Below are 24,702 nucleotides of genomic sequence, written 5' to 3' on the forward strand. Positions count from 1 at the left end.
CTGACCCAGAGAGAGAGTGTGTGTGACAGACAGAGAAAAAATGGCCCATAGAGAAAGAGTGTGTGAGTCAGGTGTGTGTGTGATTCAGAGAGCACTAGTGTGACTGAGAGAGCATGACCCGCAGAGAGAGAGACAGTGTAAACCAGAAAGGGAGAATGCACATGACTCGGTGAGAAAGAGAGCCTGACCCAGAGAGAGAGATGGTGAGGATGACCCAGCGAGAGAGAAAGTGTAGCCCAGAGAAAGCGATCCAGAGAGAGAAAAAAAGACCGCTGCCTGGAGTAGGTGACCACCCATACATAGGGGGCAACTCAAAGAGAATGAGTGTGCACGACCCAGAAAGAGTGAGAGAGGGGCAGCTCAACCCAGAAAAAGAGAGAGGGGGAGTTCCAGAGGAAGAGAGAGATTATGGGACAGGGAGAGAGGTCTGTCAAGAAGAGAAGAGAGAAAGGGATGGGCGTGAACCAAAGGGAGGGAGAGTGAGCACAACACAGGGGTGGTGGTGTGGCAACCCAGAGAGAGAAGAAGCAAGAGACCCACAGAGAGACAGGGTGGAGGAGAGGGGAGGAGAGAGAGGGAGGGGGAGGGAGAGAGAGAGATGTCAGCCCAGAAGTGTGTGTGGGGCAACCAAGAGAGAAAGACACACAGAGGTCAACCCAGAGAGAAAAAGACAGGGGCAGGTAGACCCAGAATGAGACCCAGAGAGAGAAAGAGGGTATCCGAGAGAGAGAGACACAAAGAGCACACCAGAGAGGTCGATCCAGAGAGAAAGAGTGAGAGGATGTCCCAAAGGAGAGGCATGGCAACCCATAGAGAGAGGGTAACCCACAGAGAGGGAGAGAGAGAGAGATAAAGTGAGAGCAAGAGGTCAGCCAAGCGGGATGAGGGGCATGGGGGATGGTGGGAGAGAGAAGGCAAGTCAAAAAGGGGATGGGGAACCAAAAGGAGAGAGAGATGGTGACCCAGAGGGAGAGAGAGTGGGTACAACAGAAGTCAACCCAGAAAGAGAGAAATGCCGAGAGGGGAGGAGGGGAGGGGCAACCTAGAGGTAAATACAGATAAAGGTCGACCTGAGGAGAAAAAGAGACAGAGAGGGATTAACCCAGAGAGGGTGTCAGAGAGGACGAGAATGAGAAAGAGGGTGGCCCAGAGATAAAGAGAAAGGCAGGCAACCATCTATCTTGAGCCAGAGATACAAATAGAACGCATAACCCAGAGAGAGAGAGAGAGCGCACGTGTGAGACAGAGAGAAAGTGCACACATGACCCAAAGAGCAAGAGATCGCACAGGTCCCAAAGAATGTGACCCAGAGAGCAAGAGTGTGTCCATGCAACCCAAAGCTTATGACACAGAAAGAGAGAGCATTTGACCCAGAGAGCAAGAGTGCACGCTCTCTCGAGGGAGAGCTCAAGCAAAATATATAATTATAATACAATATCAGGCTTGCCCATGACAAGCGGTGGGATGACACACCAAGGTTAGAGGGACAGGGTGCTAGCAAGGGCCCTCATCCTGTTGCTCTGAGATGTGCTGGCTACACTGCAGCACACTTGAAGTCTTACGGAGATGAACCAGGGGCTCCTGAGGTAATAGGAACCGACAGGAAAACACCAGTGAAATACCTCAAAGGAATTAAGGGGCATTCCTCTAAGAAGGTGACACGGTCAACAGCCTAGCTGAAGTGTCTCTACACCAATGCATGCAGCATAGGCAACAAACAGGAGGATTTGGAAGCCACCGTGCTGCTGGAAAGCTACAACCTAGTTGTCATTACTGAAATTTGGTGGGACAAATCCCATGACTGGAGTGCGGCTATCGATGGCTACAGGCTGTTCAGAAGGGACAGGCAAGGAAGGAGGGGCAGAGGCGTTGCCCTCTACATCAAGAAATTATGAGTGTGAAGAGCTGTCTCAGAATAGCCACGAGCAGGTTGAAAGCTTATGGGTAAGACTTAGAGACCAAGGCAACAACAGGAACCTTGTGGTTGGTGTCTACTACAGGCCGCCTGATTAAGGGGAGCCATTGATGAAGACTTCTTACTCCAGCTCCAGAAGGCATCATGCTCGCAGGCTCTCATCCTGCTGGGGGACTTCAACCACCCTGACATCTGCTGGAAAAGTAGCATGGTACAGCCAGGCTGTAGGCAATCCAGGAGACTCCTGGAGTGCATTGAGGATAACTTCTTAAGCCAGGTAATAGACAGTCCTACCAGAGGGGATGCAATACTGGACCTGTTGGTCACCAACGCTAGTGAGCTAATCGGTGACGTCAAGACTGGAGGCAGCCTGGGCTGCAGTGATCATGCACTGGTGGAGCTCACAGTCCTGAGGAAAATGGATCAGGTGAAGAGTAAAGTCAGGACCCTGAATTTTAGGAAAGCAAACTTTCAGCTGTTCAAGAAGTTAGTCAATAGGACCCCCCTGGGAAACAGCCCTCAGGGACAAGGGAGCAGAACAGAGCTGGCAGATCTTTAAGGATGCTTTGCATAATGTGCAAGAGCTCTCAATCCCCAGGTGTAAGAAATCAGGAAAGGAAGGCAAGAGACCGGCATGGATGAGTTGAGACCTGCTGGTCAAACTAAGGGTCAAGAAGGAAATGCACAGGCAGTGGAAGCAGGGACAGGTATCCTGGGAAGAGTATAGGGACGCTGCCCAGTTATGTAGGGATGGGGTCCGGAAGGCCAAGGTGCAGCTGGAGCTGAACTTCGCAAGGGACACAAAGAATAATAAGAAGGGCTTCTACAGGTATGTCAGCCAGAAAAGGAAGGTCAAAGAAAGTGTATCCCCCCTGAGGAACAAAACTGGCAAACTGGTAACAATGGATGAGGAGAAGGCTGAGGTATTCAAAACCTTTTTGCCTCAGTCTTCACTGGCAACCTCTCTCCCCACACCTCTCGAGTGGATGGACTGAAAGGCAGGGACTGGGGGAGCAAAGTCCCTCCCATCGTAGGAGAAGATCAGGTTCATGAGCACCTGAAGAACCTGAATATACACAAGTCTATGGGACCTGATGAAATGCATCCCAGAGTCCTGAGGGAATTGGCTGATGTAGTTGCCAAGCCACTCTCCATGATATTTGAAAAGTCATGGCAGTCAGGTGAAGTACCCAGTGACTGGAAAAAGGGAAACATTGTACCCATTTTTAAAAAGGGGAGAAAGGAGGACCCTGAGAACTACCGCCCTGTCAGCCTCACCTCTGTGCCTGGGAAGATCATGGAACAGATCCTCCTAGAAGCTATGCTAAGGCACATGGAGGACAGGGAGTAGATTCGAGACAGCCAGCATGGCTTCACCAAGGGCAAGTCCCGCCTGACCAACCTAGTGGCTTTCTACAACGGAGTGACTACATCAGTGGACAAGGGAAGAGCTACAGAAGTCATCTATCTGGACTTCTGTAAGGCCTTTGATACGGTCCCCACAACATCCTTCTCTGTAAATTAGAGAGATATGTATTTGATGGATGAACTGTACGGTGGTTGAGGAATTGGCTGGATGGTCGCATCCAGAGAGTAGTGCTCAACAGCTCAATGTCCGGATGGAGATCAGTGACAAGTGGTGTCCCTCGGGGATCCGTATTGGGACCAGTACTGTTTAATATCTTCATCAATGACATAGACAGTGGGATTGAGAGCACCCTCAGCAAGTTTGCAGATGACACCAAGCTGAGTAGTGTGGTTAACACACCTGAGGGTGCCATTCAGAGGGACCTGGAAAAGCTCGAGAAGTGGGCCTGTGTAAACCTCATAAGGTTCAACAATGCCAAGTGCGTCCTACACCTGGGTTGGGGCAACCCCTGGTATCAATATAGGCTGGGGGATGAAGGGATGGAGAGCAGCCCTGCTGAGAAGGACTTGGAGGTACTGGTGGATGAAAAGCTGGACATGAGCCAGCAATGCGCGCTTGCAGCCCAGAAGGCCAACCGTATCCTGGGCTGCATCAAAAGAAGCATGACCAGCAGGTTGAGGGAGGTGATTCTGCCCTTCTACTCCGCTCTGGTGAGACCCTATCTGGAGTACTGCGTCCAGCTCTGGAGTCCTCAGTACAGGAAAGACATGGACCTGTTGGAGCAGGTCCAGAGGAGGGCCACAAAAATGATCAGAGGGCTGGAGCACCTCTCCTATGAGGACAGGCTGAGAGAGTTGGGGTTGTTCAGCCTGGAGAAGAGAAGGCTCTGGGGAGACCTTATTGCAGCCTTTCAGTACTTAAAGGGGGCCTAACAGGAAAGATGGGGACAAACTTTTTAGCAGGGCCTGTTGCGATAGGACAAGTGCTAATGGTTTTAAACTAAAAGAGAGTAGATTTAGACAATGAGGGTGGTGAAACACTGGAACAGGTTGCCCAGAGAGGTGGTAGATGCCCCATCCCCGGGAACATTCAAGGTCAGGTTGGATGGGGCTCTGAGCACCCTGATCTACTTGAAGATGTCCCATCTCATTGCGGGGGGGGGGGGGTGTGGGGGGGTGGTGGTGGTGTGTGGACTAGATGACCTTTAAAGGTCCCTTCCAATCCAAACTATTCTATGATTCTGTGATGCTATGTGACCCAGAGAAAGGCAGAATGCATGCCCCAGAGAGTGAAAGAGGACGCATGCCCCAGAGCGTGACCCTGAGAAAAGCATGCATGACAAAATGAGCGTGCACATGATCCAGACAGACTATGCAGATGCCCACCACCCAGAGAGAGCGAGCATGAGCATGCACAGCCCAGAGCAAGAGAGAGATTGCAGTCTAGACCAAGAGCATGCAAGAGCGTGCATGCCTGACCAGGGGAGAGAGTGAGTATATGTGACCCAGAGTGAGAATGCACATGCACAACCAAAAGCAAGTGCATGTGCACATCCCAGAAAGAACTCAAATGGCCCAGAGAATAAGCACATACATAACCCAGAGAGATCATGCAAGAGTGCACACAAAACCCCAGGAGACAGAGTGCGTGCCCAAAGGGAGTAGGGCCCAAAGGAGTGCACAATGCAGAGATAGTGCTCAATCAAGAGTGTACCAAGAGACAGAGAGAGCATGTGCAACACAGATTGAGAGAGGATCGCACAAGGCAGAGAGCACAAGACCCAGAGAGAGTGTGTGAGAGCATGCAACCCACAGAGCAAATGCACACTCCAGAGAGCATGAATTACCAAGAGAGCACAACCCAGAAAGAGAATGCAAGACCCAGAGAGAGAGCATGAGTGTGCAACCCGTGGAGCACAAAATGCAGTGAGAGAGGCACATGCAATGCAGGGAGAGAGCATACATGTGTGCATGCCCCAGGGAGAGAGAGCACATGCACACGCACGTGTCCCAGGGCAGGGAGGGGAGAGAGAGAGAGCGCGCAAGGATGCAACTCACTGAGAGGGAGAGTGCGTGCATGCAAGAGTGCACAACCTAAAGAAAGAGCAAGAGTGCATGTGACCCAGAGTGGGCAAGCATGAGAGCACGACACAGAAAGCATGACAGCACACACAAGACAGAATGAGCCAATGCACACGGCAGAGTCCCAGACTGAGAGCAACAGGAAGAAAGACCAACACAGACTGAGACGCTGTGTTACAAAGAGAGAAAGAGCGCATGACCATGCCAGAGACATAGAATCTTCATAGAATCATAGAATCTTCATGGTTGGAAAGGACCTTTGAGATCATCAAGTCCAACCATACACACACACACAAAAAAACCAACCAAAAAAACCCCAACAACCTACAATCTCTGCCCTTCAGAGCATGCCCTGAAGTGCCAAATCTAGACGTTTCTTAAACATAGAGAGGAAGATGATATGACTGATAGAGAGCATGTGACAGAGAGCATGTGACTGCGAGAAACAGAGTGCATGACCAAGAAAGAGAGTGCAAGATCTTGACCAAGAGAGGAAGGGAAAGCTAGCAACAGCAAACACATGACTGCTGTAGGGAGCACGTGAGAGGGAGAAACCACAAGGAAGAGAAACCTAGCCAGACCTGGAGAAATGTAGAGCAGGTGACCAGGCGCAAGGGAGCGCAGGAGGGAGCAACAGAGAGGGAGAACAAGCATGTCCCCCGAGAGCGAGACAGAGAGAACGGAAGGGAGCATACACAACCACACATGAGATACAGGGAGAATGTGACCCAGAGAAGGAGAGCAAACATGACTGTGCACAAGGGAGAGCATACAATGGTCTGTGAGAGAGAGCACTCGTCTGTGAGAGAGGGAGCCACAGACATAAAGAATTTGTGACTGAGGGACAGCATGTGCCATTACACCCAAGAGAGGAAAAGCACGCACAACCTAGAGAGGGAGAGTGAGCACAACCATGCACAAGGCTGAGCAACAGGGAGCACATGACTATTAGAGTGAGAGGAAGCAAGCAAGCAGCAGCTCATGGGGAGTACAGCTGCATATGAAGAGGGAGAGCAAGCACAATCATGAGAGCAAGCAAGCAAGAGAGAAGGATAACACATGACAAACAGAGACCACACGTGAGAGAGGGACATCACAACCTAGATAGAGAGGAAGAGTGAGTATGACTGCATGTGAGGGAGAGAGGGAAAGCAGGAGAGCGAGAGCACAAGGTTGATTGAGAGGGGACACACAAAAGTGAGAGGGAGCACATGACCACACATGAGGGAGGGAGAGTGTACAACCGCACAAGAAGAGCTTGTGACCACTCAAGAGAGTGCAGAGAGCACGTGTGACTGCCCACAAGGGAGGGAGAGAGAGAGAACAAGCATGGCTGCATGTGAGGCTGAGCAAGAGGGAGCACACAACAGCAGGTATGTGTGCCTGACAGCAAGAGAAAGAGATCAAGGGAGGACAAGGGAGAGCACGAGCAAGGAACTGATTGACTTACCAGCATGAGCTTTGAGTATATGGGTTTTCAAGCGGCTATTGTAAGAGGACTTGAATGGACAGAGCTTGCAACGGAATGGCTTATGGTGCCCATGATGAGTCTGCATATGGCGATCCAGACTGATCAAAAGACAGACAAAAAAAGGAAACAAAATAGTAAATCATTTTAGCTATTCCTTCAGATGCAAGCCAAAAACCTAGTAACAAAAATAAATTTTAAATAAGAGCAGGCCAGGCTCAGCTATCCTTCTCATGCTGGTTCTTTATATCCAACGGGTCTGCTTATAGAACAAGGCAGAGTCTAATCTGAGGAAGAATGAGATCTGTAACCAATTTTACCATACAGAATGCAAGCCACTTTAACTCAATAGGGCAAAATTACTATCAATTAAATTTTACCCGATCCAGACTAACAAGAGAGTTGCTTATAGGATAAAGGCTATTTGAGGAAAAAACAAAAACAAACAAGAAAAATCCCAAACAGAACAATAAAAATAGTACAGGATTTTTCTGTGAAGTGCTTTTGTGAAAATATGCCCCCTTTTCTCCTCCTAAGGAAAGGAAAATATTTATCTAGCTCTACCTTCATTTGGTTACAGCAGCAAAAGCAGATTAGATAGCCTACTCTGGGGGGAAGGTACCAGCAACCTGTCTATAGTCAATGATTTTAGGAGTAAAAAGTGGCAGAGTTTCAGATGTAATGGACTGTGAAACCCTGCATGAAGCTCAACAACAGAAGAAGAGGTGGAAAAGACCAGATGCTATTTTACTGCAGGGGAAATCAGAGCAGCAAAAAGCCTGACATTGAAGGGGGGGAGAATTCATCACCCACGTCCATAGCTTCAGATCAGGATGGAGACATTTCCAATACAGCCTCTTCTTTGGGAATATTAATGCTTTGTGATATAAGAGTAGTCTGAGCCTGTTTATGCGCAGCAGTGAAACAACAAGAAGGTATGGACAAGTTTGGAAAGGGTTGGTTTATTTATCATCCCCCCCAAACCACCATCCTAATAGTTCCAGGCATACTTTAGCTTTATTTCCTATTAATTGATCTAAATTATCCTGTTTTTTTCTACTGAATATCAAGATCTAGATCAAATGGAGCCTACTCCAGACCCTCACACTACAGAGGGTCTCACAGGATCTTTAGGCTCACGCTGACAGAGCCTGAGCCAAGAAAATCCCTGTTTACCAGTGCTAACACCAAAGTCTGTGTATTCAAAGATCTAATGATAGCAAAACCAAAAACTAGACCATATATCCAATTTCAAGGCTACTTCATAGAAACATAATATTATCATAAATCTAACAGGGAGTTTGTGGTAAGATAATTTTTTCCCCATTTCTCCGGAGTACCAGTATGTCTCCTAAATAAGAGAGGCTAAACATTTGTGGTCAGTATTTCATTAAAAAAACCCCACATTTTAAATAGATGGTATAAAACTAAAACAGATTACCAAAGATGTATACAGTGCATATCTCAAACTCAGCACCAACTGTAACAACTACCCCTGGCACATCAGAAGCTTGTACTCAAAGAGCTCCTGAGGAAGGATGCAGCTTTCCATGTTACAAGCAAGTTACTGCATGGAACTGTAAGAGGAACCCCTTCTTACCCTCTCAGCTACCTTTACAGAATAGGTATGAGTGTCTGGGTATGGTAGAGGAAGGACATGTTGAGATAGAAGAGGAGGAATCTGTGCAAATACTCTCATCAAGGTCAGATCAACCAATCCCCTCACATCAAGACCTGCATTAAGACCAGTGCTGAGAAAAAAACAACGGCGAGTTATGGTCATCGGTGACTCTCTCCTGAGTGGAATGGAGGCACCCATTTGCAGACTAGATCCTCTTCTGAGGGAAATTTGCTGCCTTCCTGGGGCCTGAATCAGGGATGTACCCAGATGACCGATGAGCTTAGTACAGCCTTCAGACTATTACTTACTCCTGCTCTTTCATGTGGGTACTAATGACACAGGAACAAGAAGGCCAAGGTCAATCAAAAGAGATCTCAGGGCCCTGGGAAGAATACTAAAAGATTCAGCACAGCTAGTGTTTTCCTCAATCCTCCCAGTAATGGGGAGAGTCAATGGAAGAAACAGGCATGCCCAAGACATCAATACGTGGCTCCAGGAATGGTGCCTCCACCAGAACTTTGGTTTTTATAACCATGGAAGACTCTGTGAGACACAAGGTACACTGGGGCCTGACGGGATCCACCTGTCCTGATGGGGGAAATACTTCGTTGCTCATAAGCTGGCAGGACCGATTGAGAGGATTTTAAACTAGAATTGATGGGGGAAGGGGATACCATCAAGAGAGCTGAAGGTAAGCCAAGGGTTGGCATGGCATCATCTGAGGGTGGCAATGCTAATAGGAACATTTACACTGCTCCAGGGAGTGCTGAGGGTTTAAGAGTACATCTGAAATGCTTGTACACCAATGCACGCAGGATGAACTGGAAGCATTGGTCTGTTCCCAGACCTATGTCATTGATATTAGTGAGACTTGGCAGAATGAGTTCCATGACTGGAGTGCTGGAATGGAGGTCTACAGGCTGTCCAGGAGGGATAGGCAGGGCAGGCAAGATGGAGGTGTCGCACTATATGAGGGAGAGGTTTGGCTGTACAGACTGTACAGTTAGGGATGATGTGGTTGAGAGCCTCTGGGTGAGCATTAGGGGGATGGAAAACAAAAGAGATGATGTAGTGGGTGTCTAATACTGATCGCCCAGCCAGGATGTAAGCACTGATGAGTTATTCTATAGGCAATTAAGAGAAATCTCTGGATCAGTAACCCTGGTCCTTGTGGGAGATTTCAACTTCTCAGACATCAACTGGGAATGCCATACTGCTGTGATGAGCAAGTCTGGGAAATTCCTGAAGTTTGTGGAAGATACCTTCTTGTCACAAGTACTCAGTGAGCCAACTAGGAAAGATGCCCTCATAGACTTGTTAATTCTGAATAGAGAAGGACTCATAGGAGATGTGGATAGTAGGTCTTGGCCTAGTCTTGGCCACAGTGATCACAAAATGGTTGAGTTTAAAATTTTCAGTGTAATGAGAAAAAAGGTCAGCAGAGTTGCTACCCTGGATTTCAGGAGAGTAAACTTTAAGCTATTCAGGGAGCTACTTAGCAGTGTCCCCTGGGGGTCTGCTTTTGAGGGCTTAGGTGTCCATGAGAGTGGTCAGTTTTTAAGAACCACCTTTCAGAAGCACAGGAGCAGGCAATCCCATTGTGTCAAAAGTCAAGCAGGGCAGAAGACCAGCTTGGCTGAACAGGGAACTCCTCGTGGAACTATCCTGGTTTCAGCTGGGAAAGTTAATTTTCTTTATAGTGATTGCTGTGAAAAGAATGTCAGGAATGCATATAGTTTTAGTTGTTGCCAAGCGATGTTTTATACTTTTCAAGGACTCTTTTCAGCTCTTGAGAAGGAGCATAGATAGAACAATAGAATGGCCAACAGGAATATTCCATACTATAGACATCATGCTCGGTATATAAATGGGGGTTGGCTGGGGGGGAGGAAATCCGCAATCACTGTTCAGGATGGTGCCAGTTCACCAGGCGGTGAGAGTGACCTGTGTCATTATTATTAGTTATTATTATTGTTATTTTCGTTTTCTGTTATTGTTCTAATTAACTCTTTATCTCAACATACGAGGTTTTTTTTTTCCTTCTCCTGGGGAGGTCCCCACTGGCTGGACCAATGTTATTCCAATTTCGAGAAGGGCATGAGGGAAAACCCAGGAAACTACAGATCTGTTCGTCTAACCTCAGTTCCTGGAAAAATTATGGAGAAGATTATACTGGGTACTATTGAAAGGCATTTAAAGGACAATGTATAAGGCACAGTCAACATGGGTTCACGAAGGGAAAGTCCTATCTAACTAATTTGATATCCTTCCATGATAAGGTCACCTGCCTAGTGGATGAAGGGAAGGCGATGGATGTAGTTTTTCTGGATTTTAGTAAGGCTTTTGATACTGTCCCTCACAGCATCCTTCTGGACAAGTTGTCCAACTGTGAGCAGGCACACGGTGCGCTGAGTAAAGAACTGGCTGAATGGCGGGGCTCAAAGGGTTTTAGTTAATGGGGTTACATCTGGCTGGTGACTGGTCGCCAGCAGCGTTCCTCAGGGCTCAGTTCTAGGGCCAGTTCTTTTCAATATTTTTATCAGTGATCTGGATGCAGGAGTTAAATGCACCATTAGCAAGTTTGCTGATGATACCAACCTGGGAGGTGTTGTTGACTCTCTCGAGAGATGAGAGGCCTTGCAGAGGGATCTGGGTAGATTGGAGCATTGGACAATCATCATCAACAGCATGAAATTTAACAAGTCAAAATGACAGATTCTGCACCGGGATGGAGTAATGCCGGACATAAGTATAAATTGGGAGAGGAGTGGCTGGAGAGCAGCCCTGCAGAAAGGGTTCTGGGGGTGCTGGTCGACAGTAGGCTCGAGTCAGCAGTGTGCCCTGGCAGCCAAGAGGGCAAACTGCATCCTGGGGTGCAACACAGCATAACCAGCCACTCAAAAGAGGTGATTAGCTCGCTGTATTCAGCATTGGTGCGGCCTCACCTTGAGTACTGTGTGCAGTTCTGGGCCCCACAATTTAAGTAGGATGTGAAGGTCCTTGAATGCATCCAGAGGAGGGCAACCAAGCTGGTGAAAGGGCTGGAAGGAATGTCCTATGAGGAGTGGCTAAGGACTCTGGGTTTGTCTAGTTTGGAGAAAAGGAGGCTGAGGGGTGATCTCATTGCTCTCTACAGCTTCCTGAGGAGGGAAAGTGGAGAGGGAGGTGCTGATCTCTTCTCCCTGGGATCCAGGGACAGGACGTGTGGGAATGGTTCAAAGCTGCATCAGGGGAGGTTCAGACTTGACATTAGGAAACATTTCTTTACTGAGAGAGCGGTCAAACACTGGAACAAGCTTCCTAGAGAGATGGCTGATGCACCATGCCTGTCAGTGTTTAAAAGGCATATGGGCAATGCCCTTAATAATATGCTTTAACTTTTGGTTATCCCTGAAGTGGTCAGGCAGTAGGATTAGATGATTGTTGTAGGTCCCTTCCAACTGAACTGAACTGAACTGTACTATTCTATTCTATTCTATTCTATTCTATTCTATTCTATTCTATTCTATTCTATTCTATTCTATTCTATCTGGGACTACAGGGAATGTCTGAGGCTTCTCACTGAGAATGGAACAGAGGAAAACTGTCTCCTTGCCTACAGGAGGTGTGCACTGGTTGAGGAGCTGTGTTACCAGGTTAAAGGAGCTGCAGAAGGTCAGACAACTGCACAACATCAGAGATAATGAGAAAAAGATTAACAGGATCTTCTTAGAGATCCTGCAGAGACAAGAGCCTAAACTCCCAATTCTACTGAAGGAGGGGCAGCCAACATCTGTGTTTACCAGGTTGGGAAATGGAGACTACCAAGATGGTAAAGGCTGGAAGTTTGTGATATCTGGCACTGGGAGGACAGCTCCTGCTTCACCAGAAGATCTGCAACTACAGAATAGGTTCCACAGTTCTGCATCTGGTTGCAGATGAGGGGATGGGAGCTTTGTCCAATGAAGCATCAGAGCTGGCTGCGCCTGAACCATGCAACAGTACCAGGGGGAAGTGGTGAGTGATAGTAGCGGGAGACTCCCTTCTGCAGGGGAGATGCCGACCTGACCTGCTGTACAGGGAGGTTTGGTGCTTGCCAGCAGCTCAGATCCAGGATGTTAATGAGACTGCCATGTCCTGCCCAGCCCTTGGACTATTATGCCCTGCTGCTCACCCACACAGGAACCATGCTGTGATATTGACAGAAATGCTGCTTTTCTAACACAAGGGTTTATAAATATTTCTTATATCATGCTTTCTTTCCCACATACTTTTAATTATAGAACAGTAACAACTTCACACAATTTAAGGGTGACAGTGCTATCAATGCCTATGTTAAACATGCACCTGGATCTCTCTTCTTTGGGGGGAAGGGGGATGGACACAGGATGGGGGAACGGGACAGTTCTCCCCCTCCCAGAAGCTACAGAAATATGGCAGTCTGGGATGTCAGTAAAAAAAAAAATCCAACAAACCTCATTTCTTTATGGCAAGCCATGAATAAATATGATTAAAAGAATTCTAAAGCTTCCTAGCTGTAGGCAAAGAAATAAGTCATAAGGAACGTGATTATTTATTATGACCATGTGTTTTTCATGGGTCACAGGAGGTAAGGGGTGATTTCCTCAACCCATTCCAAGTATACCACACGGATGTGAAGACTATGTTCATAAACTAAAATTGCACAACACAAATAAGAAAAAAGATCTAACTTTAAGATTGGTTTGTGATAACTGTTCAACACTAGAAATGAAATCTCTCTACTCTTTAAAAATAAGGTAGTTACATGAAAGGCTAGTGAAAAATACTTTTTCCTCTTTATGTTTTTTTTTAATTTCATGCATTTGACAGGACTGCATAAGTGGTGGGCATCTTTTGCTTGGTGTGTATTTGCCCTACACACAACAAAAAGAGAACTTGAATCCAAGAAGATATAAAAATGGGACTTTTTATAGTCATGGGCAATAGTAAAAAGTTTGGGGGCATAGAAAATACCTAAATCCTGAGAAAGAGAAAAACACGTCTTGAAATCAAATTGAGTGTGCTCTCCTTCAATGTCAACCAACATAAAAACCAGTCGTGCTAGTCTGCACTTCTGTTGAAAACAAACCATAACTTACTTGTGCCTGAAAGCAGAGACAAAGGAACAATACTGGCAGCTGTACTTGTCTTCCCGGGTAAACATGGCCAGAGCCAAGTGACTCCTCTCATGAGATCGCAGACCCTGCATAGACATCAAAACCCGGTCACACTGGCTGCAGTGGTAGCCCCCAGGCCTGGTTTCATCTTCCAAGGATGCTCCAGATTCAGCTTCTGTAAATTCCACAGTGCCAGGGTCTTTGGCTCCCTCAAAACCCTCCAAAGTTGTGCTTGAAGAATCTTCAGCTTCCTGCTAAAAAACACACCCCCCCAAAGCCATCAATTCTCTCTCCCTTCTGCCCCTCAGTCTCTCCTATGTATTAATTTTAATATCTAGGTTTCCCACTGCATTTACTTTCTAAAGGTATCCCTACCATACTACACTAATGACTTTCTGTATAAAGAGAGCCTAGTCTTTAGTTATATATACATATATATACATTAAAAAAGAAACAACCCATCTCTTGGTCCCTTTCCTAAGTGTTAATTAGCATAGCACACATTTTGCAGCAACATTAAAACTGAAAAGTATATTTATATCATGTTTTTTGGGCCTTGGATTTTAGTTTTTGTTCCCTGCTGTTTAGTATCTACTTGCTCAAAAGATGGTATTGACCCCACATAAACTTTACTTGAGAAGCTGGAAAAGAGCAGTAATCATTTCATAGAAGGGAAGCATCCCGTTCTGTCAGTAGTATTGGATAAGCTAAAGGAAGGTCAGCGGAAGGACAATGAAAGCTCTTAGATAGAACCGTTTAGACTCTGAAGGACTCAGCTACTTTACACAGCACATAGTTGATATCACGAAATGGGCATGCTTTAAGTCACATTTTAAGGACTACAGAATGAGATTTTGCTGAGTATTCACTGCAGCAAGAAAAGGAGAGCTGCATGACCAGTTCCTGCAACCTTACTGCACCTGAACATCCCCTGCTGATATCCTGTAAAGCTGGCTGTGGAGCACAGCCTGTCCTCAGAGACATTCTAGGTGGTCTCCACTTGCATAGGGAGTAAACAGCAGCACATTTACAATTAAGCACTTGAATCGGACCCCTGGATCAGCTGGCTATTTGAATATGTGTTTGCAGCACTATAATTTCACTTCTGCATATGGGTTGGAGAAAAAAAAATTTAAAAAAACCCCACACTTTAAAGAGTGTAAGAAAGCAGAAAAGTAGCCCAGAACAGCTGAGGGAGAAGCTCCTGATCATAAATCAAGCCTTTCAGTCATCTGTGATATCATTCCTTTGTGACAAATAAGAAATGTGAACTAAATAGTTTTTGTGCCCCAGATGAAGAGCAGAAGAAAGTCAAAATATCTTAAACAAAACGTGCTATAGAAACCTGAAGAATTAGATTAGAATGTCATGCTTAACTGTTCAGAATATCTAATCCAAAACCCATTTGACTCCATGGGATCCCTCTATGGGCTTTCAGTTAGGCCTCAATATCAAACAAAAAATGTTGTCGGTTCACAGAATTCTCACCTTTACTGCAGCTGACACAGAAGAAACATTCCCATACTGGACATGCTTACGGAGATGATTACAGATGGCCCGAAGCGTTGGATGAACTTCCACACAAAATTTACATTTGTAGCCAACTACTTTCCTCTCCTTAAGTTTTGAAGCATCTTCCAAGTGTCCAAAAGCCTATTGAAGCACGTGAGTATTAATCAGTTATACTAATGTAATACTAAAACATGCTTCCAATATCTCACTTTTACGAATATACCCAGACCAGATTTGCACCTTAAGGGAAATTGCATTTAGTGTAAACATGTGCATTGGGTCTGGCAGAGATGGAGTTAATTTTCCCCATAGTAGCCCTCATAGTGCCGTACTTTGTATTGGTAGCTAGAAAGGTGTTGATAACACACCAGTGTTTTATCTACTGCTGAGCAGTGCTGGAACAGCATCAAGGCTGTCTCTCCAACATTCCCCACTTACCCACCCACCCCCAAAGGCTAGTAGGCTGGGGGTGGGTAAGATCTTGGGAGGGGACAAAGCCAGGACAGCTGACCCAAACTGACCAAAGAGATATTCCATACCATATGAGGTCTGCACAGAAATAAAAGCTAAGAAAAAGGAGGAGGAGAGGGGGAAATTCGTTATTAGATGTTTATCTTCCAGAGCAACCCCTACACGTACTGAAGCCCTACTTCCCGGGAAGCGGCTGGACGTTTCCTGCTGATAGGAAGTAGAGAAAAAATCTTTTGTTTTCCTTTGCTTCTGGGCGTGGCCTTTGCTTTTGCTTTATTAAACTGCCTTTATCTTGACCCACAACTTTTTTTCCATCTTATTTTCTCCCCCCCCGTCCTGCTGAGGAGGGGGAATGATAGAGCAGCTTGGTGGGCACCTGGCATCCAGCCAAGGTCAACCCACTACAACATACTATTGTGCAAAACTTCAACCTCAATTTGCATTAAAGCCCTCACAATAGGTGGACAGGATGTAGACAGGAAAAACCTTGAGTTTCTGCATAAAAGTAATCCCCTATAAGACCGTTCATTTTTAACTTGCAAGACCAAGACATGTTCTTTCACGGTCCCCCCCTACCCAATTGTATGCTTTTCTACAGCAAGTAGAGTTACTCCAGATGGGGAGAAGGGTACAGAAGAGAGTAGCAGAATTTGGTCCTCTGTTCACAGGAACACTTGTCCAAAGCTTGAAGTTATTGGACCGATGCACATAAACATCAGGTTCTTTATCAGAAAATGTACTGAAATAGATAAGCTTGAGAAGGAAATTGATGTGTTGTTTCAAGGTACATTGATGAGGAGTAGAATGGGAAATGTGCTAAAGATTCTATGAGAAAGCAAACAGCAGCATTGCGATAGAAGAATAAATAACTGTCAGATAGAGATAGCCATTCGTAAGGGTGGGAAGAAGGAAAAAAGATAGGGAAAATCCTGAAGGAAACAATTGGAAGGAGCAGAGCTTTCCATGGAGCCTAGGAATAGGTGGAGAATGAAGGAATGTGGAGGAAAAGAAAGCTATTGGAAGTAGTCGACACAGATTCACCAAGGGGAAATCATGTCTGGTTAATCTGATAGCCTTCTACAATGGCAGGACTGGATGGATAGATGAGGGGAGGGCAGTGGATATTGTCTGCCTTGACTTCAGCAAGGCTTTTGACATGGTCTCCCACAGCATCCTCATAAGGAAGCTTAGGAAGTGTGGGTTAGATGAATGGACAGTGGGGGTTGAAAGATAGAGCTCAGAGGGTACTGATTAGGGGCACAGAGTCTAGTTGGAGGCCAGTGACAAGTGGTGTTCCCCAGAGGTCAGTACTGGGCCCAGTCCTCTTCAATACATTCATCAATGACCTGGATGAGGGGATAGAGGGCACCCTCAGCAAGTTCGCTGATGACACAAAGCTGGGAGGGGTGGCTGACACACCAGAAGGCTGTGCCACCATACATAAAAACCTGGACAGGCTGGAGAGTTGGGTGGAGAGAAGCCTTATGAAATTCAACAAGGGCAAGTGTAGGGTGCTGCACCTGGGGAAAAATAACCCCCTGCACCAGTACAGGTTGGGGGCTGACCTGCTGGAGAGCAGCTCGGTGGAAAGAGACCTGGGAGTCCTGGTGGACACCAGGATGACCACGAGCCAGCAATGTGCCCTTGTGGCCAAGAAGGCCAATGGCATCCTGGGCTGCATCAAGAAGAGTGTGGCCAGCAGGTCGAGGGAGGTCATCCTCCCCCTCTACTCTGCCCTGGTGAGGCCACAACTGGAGTACTGTGTCCAGTTCTGGGCTCCCCGGTTCAAGAAGGACAGGGAACTGCTGGAGAGGGTGCAGCAAAGGGCTACCAAGATGACAAGGGGACTGGAACACCTCTCCTATGAAGAAAGGCTGAGGGATTTGGGTCTCTTCAGTCTGGAAAAAAGACGGCTGAGGGGGGATCTTATCAACACTTATAAATACTGAAAGGGTGGGTGTCAGGAGGATGGGGCCAGGATCTTTTCAGTGGTGCCCGGGGACAGGACAAGAGGTAATGGGCACAAACTTGAGCATAGGAAGTTCCACCTAAACGTGAGGAGGAACTTCTTTACTTTGAGGGTGGCAGAGCACTGGAACAGGCTGCCCAGAGAGGTGGTGGAGTCTCCAACTCTGGAGACATTCAAAACCTGCCTGGACGCGTTCCTGTGCAGCCTGCTCTAAGGTGACCCTGCTCTGGCAGGGGGGTTGGTCTAGATGATCTCCAGAGGTCCCTTGCAACCCCTATCGTTCTGTGAAGGAAATCAGAATATGTAACTGACTTATAGAGCCCATTGATACGCTAAGTCACGCATTAACCTGCGTTCATTTGGCTGTCAAAGAGAACATGCAAGTGGGTATTAGTAATAAGGAGCCTCTTGGGGTATAGAAGAACAGCTTGTGGTTTGTTTTTCTCCCCGGGGAGAGGAATCAGAGAAGGAGACCAGACACACAGATCCTTACCCTCTCTTGTTTGAAATCTGTAAAAGAACCATCTGCATATTTCTGCTTGCTCAAAAGCTGTTTCCTCCTCTCCTGACGTTTGGCACGCTTCTGGAATTCTTCATTGTGACTATTCAAGTGTGAGGTCAGCTCTGCCATGCTATGCAATTTAGTATCACAGTGCTTGCACTGGTAGACAGCATTATGAGAGCAGGTGCTGCTTCCCAGTATGGTAAAATCTCTCTTCAAATCCTTGCTGTGGTGATCAGTGTAATGCATGCACAGCAGCTCTGCTGTGCTGAAGGATAGCTTGAAACATTTTATGCATCTGAAGGGAAGCCACTCAGTTTCCTGAGCCTCACTCTCCACCTCAGGCTTTTCAAAGCCATTCCTTTCCTCAGCTAGAGTTGACTTTTCATGTTCATCAGCATACACGGCAGTGAAGTAACCCCCCAACTTGCTCTCATGCTGCTTCTTAGGGAAAACACCAGGGTGACGCTTCATGTAGTGGGACACAATACCTTTTTTGCTAAAAGACTGAAAGGAACAAAGTGAGCATTTCTTCTTTTCCACAGCCCTCCTCAGCTCCTCACTTAACTGAGGAATGTCATCTTTGGGAGGAGATGAAATGATAACTTTATTGGGTTTGTCGCTTACTGTTCTGGAGGCTGCTAAACAATGAGTGTAGTAAGCATCAATGTCATGCCTTTTCTGGTAGTGTGCTGCAAGCCCTTTGCGGATAGGATTGGTGTAGGAACACAAAGCACATTTGAAGAGGTTGTTCTTGCCTTCTGGTTGTGCCCGAACGTTATTATGTTTAATGCGGTAGTGCCTGGCTATCCCTTTCCGGGTAGAACAGAAGTACTTGCAGAGCTGACACCGGAACACTGTGTGAGACATTAAGTGAGAACTGGAGAAATGAGGTGCTGAGACAGAGACTTCTCCAACACCATGAGCAGCAATTTCTGGGGAGGCCTTGATTTCAGTTACCATGTCTGGCTCCACTGAGGCAGACACTTTTGGTGGTGACTGAGCAAAAACATCAAATTCAGGCTGATTATGGTATTTCTCATAGTGAATTTTGAGCTTCTCCAGTGTGCTGTGGGTGTAAGGGCATAGTTTGCACCGGTATGCACCATACCCTTGCTTGAAAATCCTACTCGTCTCTTCTATGTCATTCTGTGAGATGTCGTCCGACTGTTCCACATCATGCACAAAATCTTCAGCAGTGACTTTTACTGATGGGTGCCGTTTCTGGTAATGTGTAAGGACACCATGAATGCGTGTGTTAATGTATGGGCAATGTCTGCACTTGTACACAGCCCCTGGATTAATGTCTATGTCCTGTGCAAAGTCAGCAGCTTTCACTTTCATGCCAGGATGCTTTTTGCCATAATGTGTCAGGAGGCCATGCAAGTTATTGTACTCAGACTGGCAAACCGTACACTGATATGGAGTGGAGGAGATGGCAGGGTTTGCAGAAGTCAGCTGAACAGTTTTTTCCTGGGAAAGGCTGGGGTTCTCCACATCCTGGTCCATCTGTGATGTTACCTGGTTTTCAGAATTAATCCTGGCCCTAACTTCATCAAGCTGTGTGCCAATTTTCTCAGCAGCATCTTTCTCCTTAATGATATCTAACAATACAGATTCATCCCCATTCATAGCCCAAGGGTGAAAAGCCTGGTAGTGATTAGTAATATCCCAAATGGAAGATGCTTCAAAAATGCACTCTCTGCATTTATAGGTCTTTGCCTCTGTTAGCATCACTAGAGTAGGAGGGGAAGGATCCGGACCTGCCCAGAGTTTAGTTGCCATATATGTATAGTCAACATAATGTTCAGGATGTCTCCTTTGGTAATGCACAAGCAAACCACTCGGTTCTTCATGTGAATAAATGCACCATTCACAGTGATAACCAGCTTCTATCAAGCCATCCAAAAATGCCCATCTCAGAATGGATGTGACTGTTGCCTTCAGATTCGGGTGGTCTTTCTTAATATGCTTCCTCAATGCATAGAAGTAAGGTGATGTGTAGCTACACTGCCTGCATTTGAGGGCTCTCAGCTTTGTCTTGTCCTGTTCAGTGCTGGAGGTGTGAGCAGGCAGGCTGCCAGATGATTTCCTCTGGTTATGATGACAAAGGCTTCTAATGGTGGCTGTATGCTGCCTAATCACATCTGCGTTGGCTTTGAAATCACGATGCTTCTTTTGATAATGAATGAGCACACCTTTCACGGTCCGGTTTCCATAATCGCAGTGCTGGCAGAAGAACATTTCGTTTTCAAGGGGATTCACGGAGCTCTCAAAACTGCCACATCTCAACTGCTGCACTGACATTGGCAGTTTCTGAATCCCAGGTGGCAGCTCGCCAGTCTTCATCATTGCCGCAGTAGGGGGTGCCTGTCTGATGTACTTGGCAGTGACCTTTATTTCTGGATGCCTTTTCTGGTAGTGGACAAGCACTCCCACAACTGAACGGTTGCTGTATGAACAGTGTTTGCAATAGTAGAGTTCAAGAGCAAGGTCTGGGGGCAGTGGTGGTGGAGGTTGAGAAGTCAAATTTGACAGTTTTGAGGAGACAGACACCCCCATATCAAAAGACATTTGAGCCAGGGCAGAGCCTCTGTCAACAGAAGCTATATGCATGGTCTTCTGAATTCTGAAATACGATGCTTTTTCTTCAGGGTGTTTTTTCTGGTAATGCACGAGAACTGAATGCATGTTAGGGCTTGCAAATGAGCACACATCACAGTCATAAACAACCACAGAACTGACTGAAGGTGCCTTCTGATTTTCACATTCAGGACTAAAACTCTTTGTGGCACTTTTGTTAAAACTTGCTGGCACGGTAGTTCCATGAGCCATGGGGGTGGATGTTGCCATAGTTTTTGGAGCAGAATTCAAGATCTCTCTCAGTGTCTGAGACTTTGTGTTTAGCCCCTCTTGCTGCTCAACAACATAGCTTGAAAATATCATTGCATTGTTAATTTTCACTGTTGGGTGCATTCTTTGGTAATGCGGCATCAGGCTTCTAACATTTGGGCTAGTGTAAGAACAGAAGCGACAGCGGTAGATCAGATCAGAGTGATCAGAGTTCAATACATTCATAGCTTCAGGGTGATGCTCTTCATAGTGTTGCTGTAGATCTTCAAAGTTCGTATAGTCAATATAACACTCAAGGCATCTGTATACTGCACTGTGATCATTGGGATCCAAGATATACCTAAAGCTGAATTTTATGTAGGGGTGCATCCGTTGGTAGTGGGTGCTAACACTCCTGGCAGATTTGTTGCTAAAATCACAGTGTTTACAATAGTAAAGCCTGCCAGAGTCGTTAATCTCCCCATTTTCATTGTTCTGATCAGGGCCATACATATTTGGCTGGCTTCCCAGAACAGAGGCATTAGGACTCTGTCGATCTTTCATGTTAATGGAAGAAAAATAATCTTCCTCATCTTCAGATAAAGTGAGCTCGATCTCTGCTCCATTGGTGGAATTATAATCGTGATGCACGTTTCTGAAGTTTGCATCCTTCTGGGAATCATTAGTCTCTCTCCCCCACATTTGCTGGGGTGCATAAGAACTAGAAACCTCCACCACTGGTTCTGTTTGTTCTTCTTCTCTGTCTAATTCCACTTCTATCTCCACCTCATCTTCCTCCTCTTCCTCATCATCCTCTACGTTAATCACAGCATCTTCCTGCTGTTTGTTTTGGTTTATTTTGCTCTGCAGGTTGCTTGCTATTTCATCAATTCTAGTTCTTTTCTTCACTGGTGAGAGATCCAAAGGGCAGTCATTTGACACCTTCCGAGCAACCTTAGCAACAAAGTTAGTTTTAGACGAGAGACCAAGAATTGAGGTCTGGCTTTTCTTCACTGTGCTGACAGAGGTGAGAGCATCTGCCTCACTCTCTTGTGGCATGTTGGATGGCAGTCCATTGTATTTGGGTAAGTTGTCACAAAATGAGTGCTTGTGCTGCTGATGAACTCTGAGGCCTTTCAAAGTAGTGGTAGAATAGTTACACATTGTGCACTTATAAGGATGCTGTGAATGGGATTGAGGCAACTGCTGCTGTTGCTGCTGCACTGTTTCCATCATCCCAGCTGACTTCCTTCTGTTTATATTTACATTTTCATAAGAAACCGTGTTGTCATTCAAAGAGGAGACAATGTTTTCACCCTGAGAATTCACAGTGTCCCAGTCTGATGTTGTACCTGCATGACATTGCCTATGAGCTCCAAGCTTTAACGAACTTTTACAGGTGAAAGGGCATTCATCGCATTTGTATACAGTTGTCTTCCCAGACAGGTGGATATTTTCAATATGACGGGAGATGCTTCGGCGGTGCATTGTGAGGAAAGGGCAAAAAGGACATTGGAACCTGTTCATGTATCTTCTAAAGGGAATCCCTTTCATTTCCAACAGCTTGTTGCCACCAGATCCCACCAGTTGCTCTGCAGATATTCCTGAAGTCTGGTGGTCCACAGAGTTCAAGCCATTCTCACTGTCCACTTCATTTAGCTCTTCGTCTGAGCTGGAGTCATTTAGCATACTGTTTGTTTCCAAGTCAGCAGAATTTGTCATGTCAGCAACTCCATAGTGGGAATTGTCAGACAAATTAACTATACCCGAGTTGTGAGGTAATTTAGACTTCATTTGAGGATAAGACACAGAAGAAAACTTAGAGGATATAGAAGAGTTGGGACTGATAAGGGAATTGCCCATAGAGCTTCTTAAGTTTGAGACATCAGCATTCAACATATCACATCCTGTCACATTCATAGAGATATAATTAGAGTTTGGGGAGGCATTCTGGGCACTCTTACTCTGCACATCAAGTGCACTGGTTCTGTCTTGTTCCTGCCTCAAACTTGACAGTATTTTTACCATGCTGCGGTGCTTCTTCATCATATGGTCACACCAGCGCTCCCTTCGAGGTGTCTGGTAACTGCACCATTCACAGCAAAAGTTGCCTCTGGACTTTGTTAGAGGCTTGACCATGGACTCCAAAATGCTCCGTTCGACCACCTCTGCAGGCAATTCCTTGCAGGGTTCCTGCGCTGGCACAGAGGCAGATGTCAATTCAGATACAGCAGAGGCAGCAGTAGGAGTTAAACTCTCCTTCAAATTGTTTTTGTGATACATTTTCTGGTGCTTAATAATCCTTGTGCGCCTTGGTGATTTGTAGGTGCAGAACTGGCAAGAGAAAACTTTGCCAAACCCCTCATGCATCATGATGTTGTAATTTAAGGATCCAGCAGTGTGTGACCCTATTGAGCTCCCCCCAACTTCTGCTCCATGAACCTTGCGAGTGTGCTCTATGAGGAGGTTTTTAGATCGGAAGTAACGCACACAGAATTTGCACTGGAAAAACTTGTTGGTTGGTTTAGGATTTGGAGCCATATGTTGACCATGAAAACTTTGGCTCTGGCTATAACTTCCAGTCCCCATCTGAGTTGTTGCATTTTGCCCTAAAATAAGAATTTAAAAGTAAATATGTAAATAAATAAAATTAGACAGTTTCCCCCCATCTACCCTGTATGCATATGAATACACACACATCTTGAACACATTAATCACACCAGGATTCCCTCATTTATTTATGATTAGACCTGTGCATATGAGAACGGTCAGAAAACTAACAGATGTTACAGAAATTGGGATAGACAATTTCCAAAATAAGCCTCTTGAAATAAAAAGGTACACTAATAAAGTTCAAAACTCTTCTAGAGCTCATGGCAGTGTAAAGCAAGGAAAAGAAGCAATATGAAGAAGCATGTGAAAAATAGCAAGATGAAAAATCCAAACATGTTTGCATTTACAGAAAAAAATATGGCTGTAACTAAATATAATTCACTTCCATAGTGATAAAGATAACAGTTTTTAAAAATCACACTGAAACATACCAATTAAAAGGCACTGAAATAAGTCACATGTGAGACAAAGGCTTAAGGTTCAGGTTTACCTGCTATTTCATCTGCAATTGTAAATTCATCCTTTACAGAAGAAAATTCAATCTCAGTCTGGTTGCTAGCATTCATGGAGCCAGACCTTGGCTGGCTAGGGTTTTCCTCAGAGACATCTGTTGGCTGCAGAAAAGCAGTATGAACATCCTGAATGTGAGCTTTTAGGTCTTCATAGGATGGAGCTCGAAAATCACAGCCATCACACTGCAGCACCTCCATGGTTCAAGAATGATCTTCTGCATTAGAAAATTCTGCAAGAAAAACAAGGAAAGGAGAAGGAAAGAGGCAGGGGTTTGGTTTGGTTTGTTTTTCCCTGTTTCGTTGGGTTTGTGAGCTTTTTGTTTTGTTTTTTGCAGAAATGCCTTTAACTGAATTCTGAAAAATATATTAGCAGCTTCCTATCACATGACAATGATTTCCAGAAATACCATAATTACTGCAGCCTAAAACTCAACATTTAAGAGGCATCAAGGCAATTTTGATTCAAAGAAAGCCCTATCTAGGTAACTTGCAAGTTGATGTTATCAATGCTACAGTCAACCTTCTGACAAATGACTACTGTTTCAATGGACTTTTTCAATGGGCAGGTTTTCCATTACTCAGGAGAGAGCTGTTGTTAGGAAGTTTGTCTCATTCAGATACTAGCAGCTATATGCTAGAAGAACAACCACATTACTCCCAAAGATTCATGCACTGAAACTTACAAACAGATGTCAGTGGTTTCTGCTTATATAAGACTCT

The 24,702-nt window shown here is 45.7% G+C and overlaps 1 protein-coding gene across 1 annotated transcript in view; it reads right to left on the reverse strand.

The window, feature by feature from the left end:
- LOC128901994 (zinc finger protein 462-like) overlaps positions 1-24,291 on the reverse strand; it is a 46,193-nt gene extending 21,902 nt beyond the window's left edge. Inside the window, exons 1-5 of the mRNA XM_054184240.1 lie at positions 23,961-24,291; positions 18,017-23,466; positions 15,060-15,224; positions 13,554-13,657; positions 6,816-6,934 (exon numbers count right to left, since the gene is read on the reverse strand). Of these exons, the coding sequence (XP_054040215.1) occupies positions 6,816-6,934; positions 13,554-13,657; positions 15,060-15,224; positions 18,017-23,466; positions 23,961-24,180 (6,058 nt within the window). The 5' untranslated portion in view covers positions 24,181-24,291. The remainder of the gene's footprint in view (positions 1-6,815; positions 6,935-13,553; positions 13,658-15,059; positions 15,225-18,016; positions 23,467-23,960) is intronic.
- Between the last annotated feature and the right edge of the window lie 411 nt (positions 24,292-24,702).

The sequence above is a fragment of the Rissa tridactyla genome, chromosome W (genome assembly GCF_028500815.1).
Source record: "Rissa tridactyla isolate bRisTri1 chromosome W, bRisTri1.patW.cur.20221130, whole genome shotgun sequence".
Taxonomy (NCBI): Eukaryota; Metazoa; Chordata; class Aves; order Charadriiformes; family Laridae; genus Rissa; species Rissa tridactyla.